The sequence below is a fragment of the Triticum aestivum genome, chromosome 2B (genome assembly GCF_018294505.1).
Source record: "Triticum aestivum cultivar Chinese Spring chromosome 2B, IWGSC CS RefSeq v2.1, whole genome shotgun sequence".
In the NCBI taxonomy this organism is placed as follows: domain Eukaryota; kingdom Viridiplantae; phylum Streptophyta; class Magnoliopsida; order Poales; family Poaceae; genus Triticum; species Triticum aestivum.
The window spans coordinates 413,099,074-413,117,655 of NC_057798.1; the positions used below are offsets into that span (position 1 = coordinate 413,099,074).

General features: G+C 41.6%; 1 protein-coding gene across 1 annotated transcript; it reads left to right on the top strand.

Moving 5' to 3' along the window:
• Positions 1-331: 331 nt before the first annotated feature.
• LOC123045215 (protein MICRORCHIDIA 7) lies at positions 332-17,906 on the top strand. The gene is made up of 20 exons (XM_044468177.1): positions 332-770; positions 1,608-1,685; positions 1,846-1,880; positions 2,242-2,320; positions 2,978-3,070; positions 3,181-3,265; positions 3,943-4,018; positions 4,222-4,350; positions 4,658-4,756; positions 4,839-4,940; positions 5,440-5,598; positions 5,692-5,787; positions 6,157-6,208; positions 6,282-6,393; positions 6,528-6,595; positions 13,765-14,141; positions 15,405-15,502; positions 16,430-16,505; positions 17,161-17,283; positions 17,362-17,906. The coding sequence occupies exons 1-20, from the start codon at positions 410-412 to the stop codon at positions 17,431-17,433; spliced, it is 2,370 nt and encodes a 789-aa protein (XP_044324112.1). The 5' UTR covers positions 332-409; the 3' UTR covers positions 17,434-17,906.
• Positions 17,907-18,582: the final 676 nt, after the last annotated feature.

The following is an 18,582-nucleotide window of genomic DNA, read 5'->3' on the forward strand; positions in this document are numbered from 1 at the left end:
CCGTTGGGCATGCCCTTAAATGCCCATGGCTGCTAGTGTTTGCTGTAGTAGTTTCGTTGCTGTAGTGGAGAAGTATCGGGCGTCCGAGCTGCGTACAGGGGCTGTAGATGCTCTGACAATTCCGCGCGTGTGGCCACCTGGAACGACACGGGTGAACAAGTAAAGGAGAACGGAACGTAGCGGTTTCAGGGCTACATTTACCACACTGGCATATCGCTCCACCTGCAAAAGTTGGGCCGCTCTACCGCCACTGACAGGTGGCCTCCACCAAGGTGGTCATCATGGGGGCACAGGTCACCGTTCCACTATAAAAGTCCTCGGCGATGTAAAGGGCAAGATAATTAACTCGAGAAATCAGGAAAGAGGCCCGGATTCACGGACCGGCCCCCTCCAGCTTTCGGTTTCGCTCATGAACCCCCGGCTGGTGAAAACCGAGGCGGCCGACGAGCGCCTCACGCCCCCGGCGACTGGCGCCGGCGGCGGCGGACCGCGCGCCCCGGTTCAGTTCATAGAGCTCAGCAGCAGCGACTCCGACTCTGACGGCGGCGTCGGCGGCAGCGCAAAGAGGTCCCGCAGCGCGGCAGGGGACAGCGCCGCGGGGAAGCGGGCTAGGGTTTCCGCGGGGCCCGTGGTCGGCGTGGACGTGCCACCAGGCTTCCTCGATCCGCTACCGGCGCCTCCGCAGCCGTCGAGGGGCGCGACGAAGCAGTTCTGGAAGGCCGGGGACTACGACGGGAACCCGGCTGGGGGTGCGGAGCCGCCGCCATCTGGTATTATTTCATCTTCTTACGATTCGTGTGAAGCCACTGCCTCTTCTCATTGCTTTATTTGCATGCGGTGTTCCCGTCAGACATGGCTAATTAGATGCAAGAGCGAATGTTTCTTCTGTTCCCCCTTTTTCTTGTTAATCTTTACACGCTCTGAAGGTCGATCGTTGCACGAATGCTTTAAGAATCTGAGCGGTTTGTTCTTTACTGAGGAATCTCATGCGATCTGACATTTGAGATTCTTACAACAATAGTGTGCGAATAGAATGGAGAGTATTTATTTAGAAATATCACAAATAAACCCTACCCATATGAACGGTGGACTGTTCATCATTACCAAAACATAAGATTCCGGGTTTGCATTGTGGGGTGAACCCCTGTAAGAATGGGATCAACTTCGACCAAACCAAGACTACACTTAGCATAGAAAATGTTTTTGATGCCCCTGGTCATGATTTCATTGTAAACTATTTCGGACTACTGCAAGGGCATTTTGGCCAGCTTATGTTCATACTGTACATCTGCATAGTTTTGTGCTGATACTTCTCAAACCAACCGCATGAATATGTGAAGTAATAAAATACAATATACTCCTAATTGTGTGTACTGTAAACATTCTCATTTCATTCAATGTCCTGGCTTTTTTCATGGATTTATCTGATGGAAGATAGCAGCTCAATTGGCATATTTGTTATTATCATATAAAGTTATGTGTTTCAATAGGGATGAGCCTTGTTGAATGGACGGAAAGAATTTCTTGGGAGCTTGTTAGCTTTTTATCCTCACCACTAAAAATAGTAACTCTTGTTTTTTTTTTGTATTCTCAACTACTTATTTCAGCATCTGGATTGGAACATGTCCGCGTACATCCTAAATTTTTGCACTCAAATGCAACAAGCCACAAGTGGGCTCTAGGGGGTATGGTCTTCATCTTTGTTTCACCTTGTTTCTGTCTTTCTTGTTTCCTCACACAAACACTTAAGAAGACACAACAATCAGCAATGCATTGTTTGTTCACATCACCCTTCAATCTTTGATCATGTCAGTTGGCTAATATATACTTTGATCAATGTTACAGCTTTGGCTGAGCTTCTGGACAACTCACTCGATGAAGTAAGCTAAAGAAGATATAAGGCCTCCTTTGGTTCATAGGAATATTGTAGGAATTGCAAAGGATAGGAACTTTGTAGGAAAAATTCCTTTGAAGCCCTTTGGTTTATAGGAATGGATTCCTATTCCTACGTAGGATAGGAATCAATCCTTCACATTTCAAAGGGAAAAAAACATTAGCCTAGACTCAATGGAAAAAATCCTATCCTATGCTTCAAATGACTTCTCTATAGGATTTGAGATGCATGTCATCTCGATTTTCCTATTCCTATATTATTCCTATCCTATGAACCAAAGGAGGCCTAAGTTGTTCTAGTTTGTAGAATCAAATCCTTGCCTGTTTACTGATTGGCTTCCTTTTTAGGTTAGAAATGGAGCTACGTTTGTGAACATTGACATGTTGGAGAATAGTAAAGACAAAACAAGAATGCTCCTTGTTGAAGGTGCGATTTCTGTCCTCTTTATTTATATACTGATGACGACATATACTTCGTTCTTGTTATTCGACTAGAAAACATATTGAAAATAAGAATATCTTTACCTGGATCAAGTTACCAAAAGAAACATCTCCCGCTGGACTCATGATAGACCTAAACATGAACTTATACGGCTAATTACTTCCAGTTTAAACTAAGAGCAAACTGCATCACCGTCCTAACAATTGTTATTGTCTCACTTAAGTACATAAGCTTTTTTTACTTCACCTCGACAGATCCGAGATCCCTAAAATTATTTTCTTGTATTTATATAGCATGTTAAATGGACTTTAAGTATACAACACTCTAGTATAGGACACCCATGTCCCATATGCCATATTAAACACATGATATTTTGTCTTACCAATTATTTGACGGATGAGCCAAATTTAGTTTAGAGAACCTTACAAAATAAAACCTAATGGATAAAATAGTCCGACTAACCTTACAAGTTTATAAGCCCCTTATTCGATCAGCTCCTGAATACAATCCAGTTCAATGTTATTTCAAATTCAAGTGCAATACCTTTTTAGGATAACAGGTTTAGATGGAAAATACAAATGGAGCAACAGTGACATAATTTTATATATTTATTTATGTTAGTTTTTTTAACTTATTGCCTAGATAATGGTGGTGGAATGGACCCAGATAAAATGCGTCAGTGCATGTCCTTGGGTTATTCGGCCAAGAGCCAAATTGCAAATACCATTGGACAATGTAAGTTGGAAGAGTAAATTACCTGAACACCTGCAGTTGATGCATTGAAATGTTTTAGTATGCAGGTCAAACTATGAAGCTTTTCATTTCCTTTCTTTGCTGCCTTGCAGATGGAAATGGTTTCAAGACAAGTACAATGAGACTTGGTGCTGATGTTCTGGTCTTTTCCCGTAGCCGTGGAAAAGAAGGCAAAAGGTTGTCGCAACATATTGCCGATCCCTGTAGGCTGTAGCAACTTGATCTAGATGATGATTTTTACCATGAATATTGTCTAGCCTTACCAAACTATCTAAATAACATTTGTTTAGTAAATCAAATCAAATCAAATCAAATCAAATCAGTTCAGTTTAGTTTAGACTTGGTGCTGATGTTCTGGTTTTTACCATGAATATTGTGTAGCCTTGCAAATCAAATCAGTTCAGTTTAGATACCAGATAAAAATTGATATCTCCTGGTATAATGTATAGAGTATAGAGATAGCATATAAATCAAATTTACCTGCAATGTCTTCCTTGTCGTGTTATTCCCTCATCACTCAAAGTGAGTGTTTAGTACATCGACTACTTCTATAATTTATATCGCCAACATATTATGATGGGAATCATCGTTCAAAATTTTGTCTTGGAAATATTGAAAGGTAAAATAAGACTTGCTTGGAGGAAAGAATGGAGTAGTTTGTAGCAGCACAGAGTATAGTGAGGAGGTAGCTTGTGTTTTTACCAGTTGTGATTCTCATAATGTACTATGTGACCATCACAATTTAGTTTTTATTTTCAGTTATATGAGCTGCATGTGGACTTTCTATTTCTACACATTTTGAGTTTTTTTTTCTTACCAAGAAACTGAGATCTATTGTTTTCGATTGCATGAAGGCCTACACAAAGCATTGGCATGCTATCTTATACCTTTCTGAGGAGCACTGGTAAAGAGGATATTGTTGTTCCAATGGTAGGATCATTGCTCTGTCAAAATTGGTAGTCTCAATTTCTATTATCTGTATCATGTACATTTTTACAAATGCTTATTTGAAAAAAAGAATGAATTATGTTTGTTCATTGCAGTTTATATGAAGATTAAGTTGCTGGAAATCTATTATGTCAAGTGTTTAATGTTTTAATTCTAAAATTTCCAATGTTCGTGAAACTTTGCAGATTGATTATGAAAAAAATGGACTGAATTGGACAAGAAAGCTGCGGAGTACATTTGCTGATTGGAATACAAGCCTACACACTATCATTACATGGTCGCCTTATGGAACTGAAGCAGAACTACTTGAACAGGTATAGCTTATGCTGCATCACTTGTGCATTTTGACTTGTGACACAACGAAGATACCCTTTATTTCATGATTAATGTTGCAAAACCAAAAAACATCAAATAATTGGCAGCTTAAAATCGAAAACTCTTGATATGATTGCTGACAAGAAAAATATTGTAAATTTGGTACTATGTGTGACATGGAGTTGTATATATGTTTTATTTTCTATCTAATTTAGATTTAGAAATGAAGAATTTACAGCATGTCATATTTTTGCAAGGACAATAAGATTATCTCGTGTTAAAAGTTGCTGTACACTACATTTGCAGTTTAGTTCTATAAAGGAACAGGGGACTCGAGTTATCATTTACAATCTTTGGGAAGATGACCAAGGAGATTTGGAACTCGACTTTGATGCTGATGTAAATGTAAGTTTGAATAGCTGACGCTGTGCCACCATATTTTGGTTTATCAGCAAACTTGGTTTCTAACGATGTTTGAGGGGGACAGGATATTCAACTCAGAGGCGGTAACCGTGATGAAAAAAATATCGAGATGGCTAAGCGGTTTCCTAACTCCAAGCATTTCCTTACATATAGGCATTCATTGAGGGTAAGTTCACAGTAATGTGTTGGGATTGACTTATGGTCGATACTCGACATGTATTCTTAAAATGTTAGTCTAATCATGAGAACTTTGGTATTAGGCCATTATATTGTCTCCATTTTTAGATCGACCGACATCTTATTTGTATTTGAACGTTTGCAACCACGGGGCCGGACGTCATTGATGCAGTGACAAAAATGATAACTGCTGCTTGCTAAAAAAACTTAATAGTAATAGCTGAATCTTTTATATCTCACCTGGATTTCTTATAAACTGCGTGAGCCTGCTGAGCTGTTGATGTGTGTAACTTTTGTCAAGAGTACCTAATGCTTGTAGTTGTATATAGGTTCATTTGCAACATTGAAATTGTTCTTTTGTTTTAGAAACTAGAATCTGTATCTCTGTGCCACATTATTTTGATTATGTTTCTATTTTTTTGGTCCTAGTTTGCACTATCGCTGCTAGACGTGTTGCTGATGATGACTTGTGTAATCTCCCTTTGCAGAGTTATGCATCTATTTTGTATCTCCGACTTTCAGATGCTTTCCAAATTTTTTTACGTGGAAAAGAGATTGAGCACCATAATATTGTGACTGACATGATGCTGAAGAAAGAGGTTACATACAGGCCGGTTGCAACTAATGGACTTCCAAAAGATTCAAATGTAGAAAACTATAACCTCCTCTTGACCTTTTCCTGAGTCCTGATGACATATCAGTAGCTCATTACTCACCAAATTTGGTCTTCTGTGTCTCAGATGGTAGCTGATGTGACGATTGGCTTTGTTAAGGATGCAAAATTCCATATTGACGTCCAAGGATTTAATGTATATCACAGGAACCGTCTGATAAAGGTTCTTTCAATGCATACCCTTTTTCTTGGTTGTGAGGTTTCAGTCCATTTCTTCCTAATCTAGCTATTATAATTATTGCTTTCTCAGACTACTAATGTATTTTGTCACACATTGATCATTGGTGGGTCCTGCAGATCATGCTTTTAAGCTTGATTAGTTATGAATATTTTGTACGCGTCTACTTAGCAGATGATGTTTATTTGTTTGTGTTGTTACTATTAGTCTGTTCACTTCCAATTATACTAGCAATTGAATGATCTTAGGAAATATCATTGACCTTTATGAATGAAGTAGGAAGTATTCTCACTCTCTATTTTATATCGCTCGATTATTTTATTATCACATTAAGATTTTATTTGTTCCTTCTAGCCTTTCTGGAGAGTGTGGACTGCTGCGGGAAGTGGTGGGCGTGGTGTTATAGGTAGGTCACTCTGGTATGTTGGTATCACTTTCTTTTTATTCGCGGCTGGAGAAGTAATCAATTTAATCTGCAGGTGTACTTGAGGCTAATTTCATAGAGCCAGCTCATGATAAGCAGGACTTTGAGCGCACAACTCTTCTAGCAAGACTTGAAGCACGGTTAATTCAAATGCAGAAGGATTACTGGTTCGTTTTATTATCATTCTCTTTGATTTGTCACTTGGCACACCAGTATACAGAGGCAGTTATATTGTGGCTTATATCAATTAGCAGAAGTATGGTTTCAATTTGCACTCATCCCACCCTTCTCTCTCTCATAGGTCAGGAAATGCTCATCGGATTGGTTATGTTGGAGCTCGCTCTTTCAGAAGTCCTGAAACAGGAAGAGGTAATTGAATGATCGGCATTTCATCTGTTTGATTTTTTCTATGACTTGTTAGCATTTTTTTAGTATACTAACATATGGGCTACTTCAGAATTTCTTATATTAACCATCAAGAGTTCTAAAATATCAAGTACTGTAAGACTCGTGGTTCTGTGGTATTCCCTTTGTCCGTCTTTTTAAAGTATGCACTGTCCATTTTTAAAACACTAGCTAATTGCCCGTGCATCGCAACGGGGGTGTTTCAACACCAGTCATGCCTGACATATAACTTACACCCACCATATTCTAGATTTTGGTAAGATTTGATTTGATTTGAGTATGGGTACACGAAGGCAAGGAAAGTTTTTGATTTAGTTGAAGTTTTGTAAAATTTGATTTGGGTATGGGTAGGGGAAGGCAAGGGAAGTTTTGATTTAGTGAGGTTTCGGTAAGATTTGATTTGATTTAGTTAATGCAAGACACGGCTTTGGTAAGATTTGTTTGAGTTAATGCAGGACATGGTTTCCAGTAGGACAAGGAAAGGTAAGTTCTGATTTGGTTTAGATTATCCCAAACCAGGGTGGGGGGAGGGGGGACGTGGAGAGGAAAAAACCAAGGTAGGGGGACGGGGGAGGAGGTGAGGGAAACATACCATCCCTTTAATAGTAGAGATTAACTACTGATATGCACACAAGTATTTAGATTTCTCATGCACAAATGTCATCTAAAAAATTCATTTATCTCGGTTACATGAAAAATTGATCATTGTATACATAGATATTGAATCGAGCAAACCTGACAAGTGTGCAATCCAATTATGTAAATTATGATTTTTTTTCTGCTTTGTTCCTATTGCTCTCTCTAAGTAAACTAATGTTGATTTTTCTACGAATAATAATGAAACGGGATTTACAAAAGTAAGGAGGAGCTTCGTGCTGCAGCATGCAAAATGTTTGAATTGACGTACCTAGATAGCTCACTTAATGATGTACGAAAACTGTGTTCGCCACTTATATACTTTGTACACCTTCCAGCAAGACACATTGACTACTTAGTTTCTGCACACAATTCACCAATCTTGAATGTTGACATTTTGCACTGTCAAGATTAAGGCCCTGTTCGGAATCTCTCCACTCCGCGGAGTTGGTGGAGCTCGGTTTTGGCAGCTCCGTCAAAGTGAGCTAAAGTCTGGTCCGCTCCGGGAGCGGAGTTAGAGGAGCGGAGGGGAACCGAACACTCCCTAAAGAACAAAGTATTTCAGAAAGAGAACACAATGTTCTTTTAGGGAACCGTGTTAACTGGATGAGCTCGTGCGTTCATTAGATCTGATAAAAGAAGTCTTAAGTTATATGGTTAAATTCGACGCAGTGTTGCAAATCTGATGGTTGAAATGGTTATGGTTTACAATGTAAATTGCAGTGAAGGTACACGGACTTGGCGCACGGATGCACTGTAGTCCACGAACTTGACTTGTGTGTTCATTTTGCAAATAAAGACCAAGATTTACTAAAATCACATAAAAAACCTGTTCGGTGGGAGTCGTTGCGACGAGGTGGTGGGAGGAGGTGATTGAGATCTCGGATGGGAAGGAGCACTGGGCGGAGGACTCGGTAGGGCGAGGTTGGGCCTCCGCCCTACCTTGATTTGGCGGAGAACTTTTTATACTAGTGAGCATTGCTGTCTACGCATCATGCATCCTGTCGTGCTACACCGCTGAATGGCTGCGAAAAGAAGAAGAAAAAGGCATCGTTGCGCATCCTATGGACCGAACGGATGAGGCATCGATTGACCTAGGCATGCTAGCTTGGGCCAAATTACTTGGCCTGGTCATGCTACTTGCCTAGTCATCATTCGCTAGTTGACCGAACGGACGAGGCTTCGATCGGCCGGCGGTGGTAGCAGCCTGTGGACCGAAACGAAGAGGCATCTAATGCAGCTACCACGCACACCACTCGAGCGAGCACCCCTAAAAAACACTCGAGCGAGCGACCAACCCTAGCGCTAGTGGCCACTTCACGCGGCGGGTAGGCGGACAACGGGAGCCGCGGAAGCTAGACAGGGCTTAGCCGTGGGCATAGGCACGGCCGCAGGTGAGCAGCGGCGGCGTTGCTTGTGTTCGTTACCGGGTGGTTGCCGGTGAAGGATCCGCCCCTACTTAAAAATTTCTTGTCCTCTGCCACTGGGAAGGAGAGCGGGTTGTCATAGCGTGCCATTAGTCTAGTGTCGTCCATAGAGTCCCTTGTTGTTGTGGCCACACCTAATGAAGTCGTCGGCAGTGCAGGAGCCGTCATCGCAGGCCACCTCATAAAACTAGGTCCAGGTACTGCTGAGGCAGGGGCAGTGTCTGAGGTCGCGGCTGCGCAGGCAGTTGCAGGTAACTTTGGAGAAGAGGAAGAGGTCATAGACTGGGTTGAATTGGTTGTACCAGTCGCCGCTGGGCTGGCAATTCAGCCAGGTGACTTCACTGCCAGTGTTGAGCACCATGTGGGGCTACCACATGTGATGGCCCATGTGGAGCTACCACACGTGATGACTCACAGCGTCACTGCCTGATACGGATATCACGGGGCTTGTATCTCCTTTGTGGGAGCCTTGTTGGCATGAGTTCGGCTTCTGTGAGCCTGTTTGCGGCTAGCACCTCGCGCGCGGAACACGGAGTGGAGCTGAAGGGTGAGGTCACTCTCTTGTCCTGCTCCTCAGCTGCTCAAATACCCGAGGGAAACAAGCAGGTTTAGGAACCGAGAAGAGGATCGGGGAAAACATAGAGACCTAATTTCAAAATGGTGCTGAGTTGATTTGACTTCATCACATGTCGTGCACGTGACTGATTTGCCAGCGTGTGCCGGCATGTAGGCATGATTAGCCCGAAGTGCCTTTGTTTGGACTAAAATAAACCTGTGAGCCAAGTTCATGGACGCTAAGGTTACCTTCTTAAAACTTGGTACATGGTGAATGAAATAAACTGTGGATATATCATATATGTCCATAGTGCATCTCATGTTGCCTCTGGCTTGTGTGCCTCAAGATGGTTGCTGTTTGCCCCAGAGCATCCGACTGGACACGGCAACACATTATATGTAAATTGTTTAATCTCACTTACACATGAAGGTATTCATTTTAGTGAAAATTGCACTTGAACTTATCAAACTATCATGACTTTCCGACTTGGCTCCCTCGTCTGGTTTCTCTGCAGCCATGGTCCCTAAACTATCAATTGCACTTGATGCTTAGATGAATATTGACAACTCCCTCTACACTTACATTCTCTGCAGGAGCATATCTCATTGAGAATAACTTTTATCTCCTAACTAACTGGTATTGTTAATCTGCTATGACCCACATGACATTAATCTTCAAAATCGTTGATCTTAGATTTTTGTTTGCATGCAATTAGCTTCGCAGAGACAAAATTAAGATGAGTTAACCTAAATTAGCATGCACTTAGCATCACAATTATAGCCTTTATTTAAGGTTGTAAAGCTTCATTTCAAGAGAGATGAGATGCTTTTTGAGGGAAGAGAGATGAGATGCTTGATGTGTGGGAGGGAGGATATTTGAGAACCAAAAATCAGTGATTCTTTCTCGAAATTAATGTCCCATGTTGTATTTTGAAGAGCATATTGATGCCCAAACCTACAGCTTTTAAAGGACCAGGTCCAGAGGGAGTATATCGAGAGTAAAAAAAAATGTGTTGAAAAACATCAGCGTACATCTCAACATCCAGATGAGAGAAACCGAGGCATCAACGACTCGGCATCCACCTCAGCTAAGTCTGTTAGTCTAATGGTGGAAAGTAGCCAAGTGAGGAAGTCGTGATAGTTGGTGGACCCTGGTGGCAGAGAAACCAGTGGAGGGAGTCAAGTAAGAAAGCCGTGATAGTATGGGGAGTCCCGTGCAATTTTCTCTTATTTTAAGGAAACATCATGTTCATTTTTTGATGCATTAGCGTTTTTCTTTAAAAAAGCTGTAGTAGGGAAGTTCCCTCAAAAAAAAAACTGTAGTAGGGAAGTAGTTGCAGATAGCTGATACAAGGTCCCTGCCATCTGTTTTCGTAACCAATGGCATCTGCTTCTTTTGGCTTCGCTGCAGGATCAATTTTGTTTGTTTAATTTTCACATTTTTGTTCCATTTGAGGTGCGTATGCGTAGTTTCTGTCACTGGTATGTGGGACCCACCTATTTGTGATCTCAAATAGGAGGAGCTTCTTTTGGATCAGGGGCACTTCTTAAAAAATGAGGTTATAGAATAGACTTGCAGAAGTTAAACATGCAAAAGTAACTTTTTTCCTATAGAAATATATGGGTGTGGACAGTGGAGTACCTCTACCAGCATTAAGATAGGCCACATCACACAGTCAGCCCCCTTTTTCTTAGAACCAGAACCAGGGCCCTTTTCCTGGTTCCTCCGGCTCTAGTGTGGGGGTAGCGTCAGAAGTGCCACGTTGGCCTTGGTCTTGGCAAAAACAGCGCATAGCTTTTGCTCATGCTATTAGCAAAGCAGAAGATGACCTAGTGCAATACTCGCACAAACTGTGAATTCTCATTTGCCTACATCGTTAGTTCCTATTGTCAGTTAAATCCCAAATATCTGTCTGGTTTCTGACTGCCCTTGTAGATGAGAAACCTCTAACGCTAGCACCAGGGTTAGGGGTTTGTGGCAATCTGTGTAGTAGCAATGTCAATAAGTTGACAGTTCCAAAATGGGTTCAACGAGGCTGAGAATTTTAATCACAGAAGGATATTGTACTTCCATTACAGACCTGTTAGAGCAGGCCTTCTGGCTCAACAAAGGAATTTGTTCCTAGCCATAGCATACAAATGTACTATTCTAAACTACATGATGAAAAGCTCTAATTATTTGGAGATATGTCACCTCAACATTAAAAAAATACTCCCTGACAAAGTTTGAAAGCTCAAAGCAGATTTCAAAACCTTTGAACGGTTGATCTTTGTCGCTTTTTTACATTTTGAATGAATTCTTGTGATCTCGTCTTCTTTTTGTATTTTGAATGTGTTTGCACATGTATAAACTGATTACTAATTTCACTGCCCAAGATATATGATTAAAATAATTTAATTCGTTCAGGGAACAAACAATAAAAAATCTCAACTTTTACCACTGTTATAATTTTTTATTTAGACCCGGCATGTTAATCTGATACAAATGATCTCTTTGTGAAGTATGTTTTCATAATGACACCAAAATTATTTTTCAGGTAACTATTAGCACATCTTCCTCACTAGCCATAATATCTTTCTGTTCAGCATACCTAGAAGGCGAGTGCTAGGTGCCGGCCGACTGGCGCCAGCCTCGATCGGTCCGCTCCCCATCGTTAGATTGAACCAACGACAGCCACCAGATATGCATCTCTTTCCCGCATGGGTCAATTCTCTCTTCGCATCGTTCTTCTCCCATGCGTGTTCGACCTGGAAGAAAAGGGAGATAGCGGCCAGCATGCAACCCGCAGCCGCCACCAGCTTCGCGTCTCTGCCCACAGCCGCGCTGCCGCAGCACCCTCACCGTGCTCAGCACCGTTGCCCCCATCACAGACATCACCATCGCAGCACCCCCGTTTGCCTCCTGCTGGTACCACTGCTGCAACATCCCGTCTCGCCGGTCGTAGCAATTCGTCTGGCCGGTCGCAGCTTGCCGTCACAGCAGCACAGTTGCGGCCGTATCACTTGCTGCTCCGCCCGTCTACGGTTCCACCACCATCGCTACCGGTTGCAGCACCACGTCCATGCTTGCACCTCCGTCGTGCATCAGTCCCAACTCTGCACTGCGCCGGTTGCAGCACCATGGCTCACTGGTTGCAGCTTCCTCCGACGCCGGTCGTAGCACTGCCAATTGTGGTTGTAGCATCCCCGCCGGCCGCCCCCAGTATCCTCAGCATCCTCATCTGCAGTTGTTGCATCCCCGGTGGTGGTCCCATCATCTCCATCTACCGGTCGATGCATCCTCGGTTGCAGCATCGCCGGGTGGCGGTCCCAACATCCCATCTGCCAGCCGCTGCATCCCTTATTACCAGTCACAGCATGCCGCGTTGCCGTCCCAGCACACCGAGGCACCGGTTGCAGCACACCGAGCTGCTGGTCCCAGCACGCGGTGACAACGGTTGTGGTATGCCGAAGTGTTGATCCCAACACGCGGTGACCATGGTCGTAGCATGCTGAGATGCCAGTCCCAGCATGCGGTGGCCGTGGTTGCAGCACGCCGCGTGGTTGCCATCATTGTACATGGCAGCCTCGCAGCAGGTGCTGAGTCTCAGTAGTGGCCATGGCTAGTCGTAGCACCGAGTGTCGCCAAAGGCAGCGGCGCGCGCTTTCGCCCCACGGCGCTGGCTCCACGGCCATGACTTGGGAGGTGGAGGAGGCGGACGACCCAATGAGTGCCGATGGTGAAGAGCACCCCCCCTGCAGCCCCACTTCGCAGGTCGTCCCTGGCTCCCGCAGCAAAGCCTTGCTCGTCTTCCTCCCCTCACCCTTGCAGATTTAGTAGCCATGGGAAAAGAAGGAAATGGCTTATCTTCCTTATCTTCCTGACCAATCCCATCAAACTACAGGCACCAGGAGAGGAGTAGGTGTAGGGAGGCGGTGGCACGCGATGAGCGGCAATGGCCGACTTGCCGGATGGAACCCGCCTCCTCCGATTTGGGTTGCTGGTAAACAAAAGAGAGGAGAGAATACAGGGAAGAAGGGTTAGTTCGCGTGTGCTGGACGGAAAATTCTGGAGAGCCTGCTGTGCGTGCGTGGGCCCTGACTGGGACACGTGGCGTCACAAGCAGCGACCGGTCTCGCCCTCGGCCCGTCAGCTGATTCTGGATATTTCCCTACCTAGAAGGCACAGATTTTCATTAATACCCGTGAAATCAGACCATACTTGCTCATATTAGATGGAGTGGTAGTAATGCCATCTAATTTGACATGCATGGTCCAATCCATAAATTTTTACTTCAATTTTATCTCAGATAGGCATGCTTGCCAAACAAAGATTGTGAAACGGAGGGAGTATTGTAAGGGGTTTGTGTCAAAGCTATATGTATGATACTGTGCTAGTGTCCAAATCATAGAGTTGGCTGCATTCTTTAGTGGGCTTGGAGTGACTTTATCATAACTTCAATAGCAATTAAATTATTTTTCTTTGCAGATAACCAGCTATTTTCTTGACCAATATTGCTTTTATTCCTTTATCAGAAAACTCTCCTGAAGGTTCCCCAGGAGCACAACCATCACCAGGTCATTCTGGGAAAGATTATTCAAAACAGCGCAACGCTGGTAAATCATATTCTGCCTCCAGTAAGAAGAGCGGGAAAACAAGCACACCGTTTAGTTGTCAACAGGCTGAGAAGTCTGCCAGGACTAAGCGATCTGTGGGATCAATACTGCATGGGTTACCAGACACAAGTGATGACAGTGATTCTGAGTTCGTGAACACACCGTCATTAAGTTCAAAATCTCATATCCTGAATGCACATAGAAAATATTTCCAGAATGAGAATACTAGTTTGGCAACACCCGCGTCCAATGGAACAACAGAAAAAGAAAGAAGCATAACCAAATCCCAGTTGGCGGTAATTTTTCTTCTCGTGCTGATGTTTCAATTTAGTATTAACGTCTACTCCCTCCCTTCCAAAATTATTGTCGTGTTTTAGTTTAACGGAGGAAGTATTTCATTAGGTTTATATATATTTGTATCTGTAACAGATGACTTACAATTCTTTTGTAGTTACTATTGTACTCCATCCGTTCCTAAATATTTGTCTTTTTAGAGATTTCAAATGGACTACCACATACGGATGTATATAGACATATTTTAGAGTGTAGATTCACTCATTTTGCTCTGTATGTAGTCTCTTGTATTTAGGAACGGAGGGAGTATAATGTAATTATATGCTTCTATTTCTCACTTGCCTTTGAAATTACATTTTTTACCTATTTATATGTGTAGTAAACCTTACTTACCTGCATGTTACATTTTTTGTAGTTATTACTGCTTGATAATGTTAATATATATATATATATATATATAGGGAAAATGCATCCTACTACCGGGTGTAGTTACACCCATTTCTCATATACTACCATGTGGTAGTATATACTCTACTTTATTATTTGTAGTATGTTTATATACTATAACTAAGATACTCCAAAGTGAATTATATGAAAAAATTGCAAGTGAGCCCATAGTTAAAATTGCAAGTGAGCCCATAGTTTTATTGTATTTGTGAAATACGTACATATTTGTACGCGAAATGGAGTATGCACAAAATATGATACATACTCCCTCCGGTCCTTTTTACTCTGCACATTGGATTTGCCGAAAGTCAAACTTAGCTAAGTTTGACCAAATTTATATTAGAAATTATTAGCATCTATAATATCTAATAAATATAATATGAAAATATATTCCGAGATGAATCTAATGATGTTGGTGTTGTTATGTAAATGTCAATAATTTTTTATATAAACTTGGTCAAAGTTGGATGAGATTGACTTCAGACAAACCTACTCCCTCCGTTCCAAAATAGATGACCCAATTTTGTACTAAAGTTAGTACAAAGTTGAGTCATCTATTTTGGAACGGAGGGAGTAATATGCAGAGTAAAAAGGACCGGAGGGAGTACTACCAAAAAAGTAGTATGTATACTACCTAAACATTCTTATATACAACATACTACGCGTACATACTCTTTGATGTGATAGATACTACCTAGAACGTACGAAACAAAAGTGGGAGTAACTACACCCGGTAGTAGCAAAAATTTGTCCTATATATATATATGTGGATGTTATTGAAAAGAGATTTTATTATCTTAAACATGTTTGCCCCCCAGGAACCAAATGCAAGTAGTAACGTTGATGGACATTCCATTGATGATCATGAACCTGTAATCAAGCAATTGAGGGATGAAAATGCATCATTAAAGGAAAGGTAAATATCAGCAGGGCTTGGCTATTTTTCATGTTATTATCATTATACAGCCAGTAATGCAATAACAGATCCTCGATGTGGACTGGATGAAAATATTTGAGAATGGATGAAACGAATATTGTGAGAACTATAAATGTTATTTCACGTTTCTGACTGTCATTTTCTTGCATCACTCCATGTTATGCAACTGCTGAGGGATTGAGCTACTCCCTCCGTTCCTAAATATTTGTCTTTTTAGAGATTTCAAATGGACTACCACATACGGATGTATATAGACATATTTTAGAGTGTAGATTCACTCATTTTGCTCCGTATATAGTCACTTGTTGAAATCTCTAGAAAGACAAATATTTAGGAATGGAGGGAGTAGTAAGTAATTTTTTTAGGGTTTCACTGGCTGAAATGGGTAACAAGAACAATAATCTGGACTTCGGACTGCTGCGTACCAAAATCAAAATACAAGATATATGAAAATGGATCTGCATTATTTACTTTTTTCTGATGTCGAAACTAGAAGATCAGTGTGATGTTCTAAATTAGTCTTGTGAGACACACTTACAAAATAATTTGAAGGGAAGTGTAAAGTGTTAAGTTTAAGTCCACATGATATGTGATCAATAGAATGATCTGTCCCACGCTGGAACTTTTTAGGTGTAGAATAATGTGACAACCAAATAAAGTAACTACAGCCTTAATGGTTGCACTTGCACAAAGTGGGGAAGAAACCTCAAGCGAGTTGGTATGCATGTAAGTGCCTCCCACAACACACGCATGCTAGCAATGATCCAAACTATCCATATGGGTTTGAACATGGCATTGCTTGTCATGGGTTTCTGCAACTATCCGTATTTGTGATTACTATGATATCACTTCTTATCTTGAGATTACGATAAGATGCCCTATTTTGTGGTGCTGCTCTTCTGCCAGGTTATTGATTGTGGAAGAGGCAACGTCACAAGAGCTGGTTATGGAGCGGGACAAAGTCAAGTCTTTGACAGAGAGGGTAAGCGCTTATGTCTTCCCACATGCAAACTAGTGTCTTGAACTATTTATTAGTACTTGTGTAACCCATGTTGGCGTTTGGTTTACAGTTTGTAAGGAACATTATGGTGCTGTTATGCTGCTGTAGTTTGGATATTTTCTCCAAAATAAGCATGAACCATTTAAATCATCTGATACTAGTGCAAACAACCAGATGATCATTTTCTGTTCCCACCGACAGTGTCACAAAAGCTTGCTGTTGCAACTCTTAACATTATCTATTGTCATTATAATTCTATTGCTTAATACTCCAGTAGGTTCTGTTGCTTTTTGGTTTGTTGGATAAAAAGTTGAACTGTTTGGTGCTGGGAAATCCTACTTTTGCAGACCTTCTTATTAGTCATTAGTTGTTTCTGTAAAGAAAAATAAGAGCGTTCAGATCACATAAGTGATCTAAACTCTTTTATCTTTACAGAGGGAGTACCTGTCTAGCATTATGCCATTTTATTTACAACCATCACAACATCAACTAATTACCATGTTCTTTTCCTCGCAAATAAATAACCTAATTACTAAATTATATGTGTTATCCCAATCCAAGGCATGATCAATGGTTATGCTTCTGTGAAGAGTTTGTATAGTATATTACTGGTCTCTAATCTGTCTTCATTTTGCAGCTGGAGGATCTGCAGAGACAACTTGATACTGCAAACAAGGAACAAGAAGCACTGATTGACATCTTTTCAGAAGAAAGAAGTCGGCGAGACGAAGAAGAGGAAAATCTAAGACAGAAGCTAAAGGTGAGTGAGTTCCTTTGGTAACATATTGAAGCATCACTTGGATGTTATCTCCCAGCATGCTTGGTCTTTGATTGGCAGGAAGCATCGAACACCATACAAGAGTTGCTGCTGGAGAAATCAAACGCTGGCAGGAAAGGTCAAAAGGTGTGAGAAACTCACCATGTTGCTACCACCTCACTAACCAGAGTGACTCCAGTTTCACGTTTTCACGCCCTGGGACATGGCATCACAGTTGCTTTTGCAACTCTAGCTTGTCTACAGCCATTGTTTAGCCCCGCCCCACCTTTGTTTAGAGTTGAGTGGTAGTTGAATCATCTCGTCCAGGGTAAGCTTGGAGCGCTTTGTGCATAGCCATGAATGAGATGACCAATAAGTTGATTCAATGTAAAGTAGAATAACCACTTGTTCGTACGGCCGTTGGCGATTCCATGTTTAGCCCGTCCTACCTTTGTTTAAAGTTGAGTGGTATTTGCATCATCTCGTCCAGGGCAAGCTTCGAGTGTTTGGTTTATAGCCATGAGTTCTATGTAAAGTAGGATGGCCACTTAGCTCTACATTGAATCAATGCCAATTTTCTAAGAGTGTTGGATCGAGGCACTAGTTTAGCCTAAATTCAAGGAGTAGGTCATCTTGGGTGCCTTTTGCATGTGGGAGTTTTTCGCCTTGTTTTCATATTATAGGAAGTGTATGGTGTTGGAGAGGTTCTCTACATGAGGTGTGGGCTCTAGACGAGCGTCCGCATTTTCATCGTCTGCGTTGTAGAGTGTGGAAAGGCAGGCAATTAGGCTATTCCCATTGCAGCTCCTTTTCAGTGTGTTTGATATGCTTACATACAAGTACTTGGATTCATTTTTATCTTACACTATTTCTTATGATATACCCTACTTTTATTATGCTTAGCGAGCCTATTTGGATGATAGTACCAATTTAAGAGCATGGCTAATAATATAACCAACTGCTGGCTATGCACATTGCCGCTAATACTCCCTCTGATTGGGTTTATAGGGCATGATTTTTAGGACTTTGATTCGACTAATAAGACATGTATAATATGCCAAAAATTTATATGGCTACAAATACATGTGACAAGTATAAATATATGGTTAAAAAATCACCCCATTTGTCTTGAATTACTTGTTGTAGAAATGGATATAAATGGATGTTATCTAGAACTAAAATATGTCTAGATATATTTATTTTTGCGGCAAGTAATTCAGGATGGAGGGAGTATATGGTCCGGAACTACATTTGACCAATATATGTTTTCCTAGTTAAAATGTAGATTTATAAACCCAATTG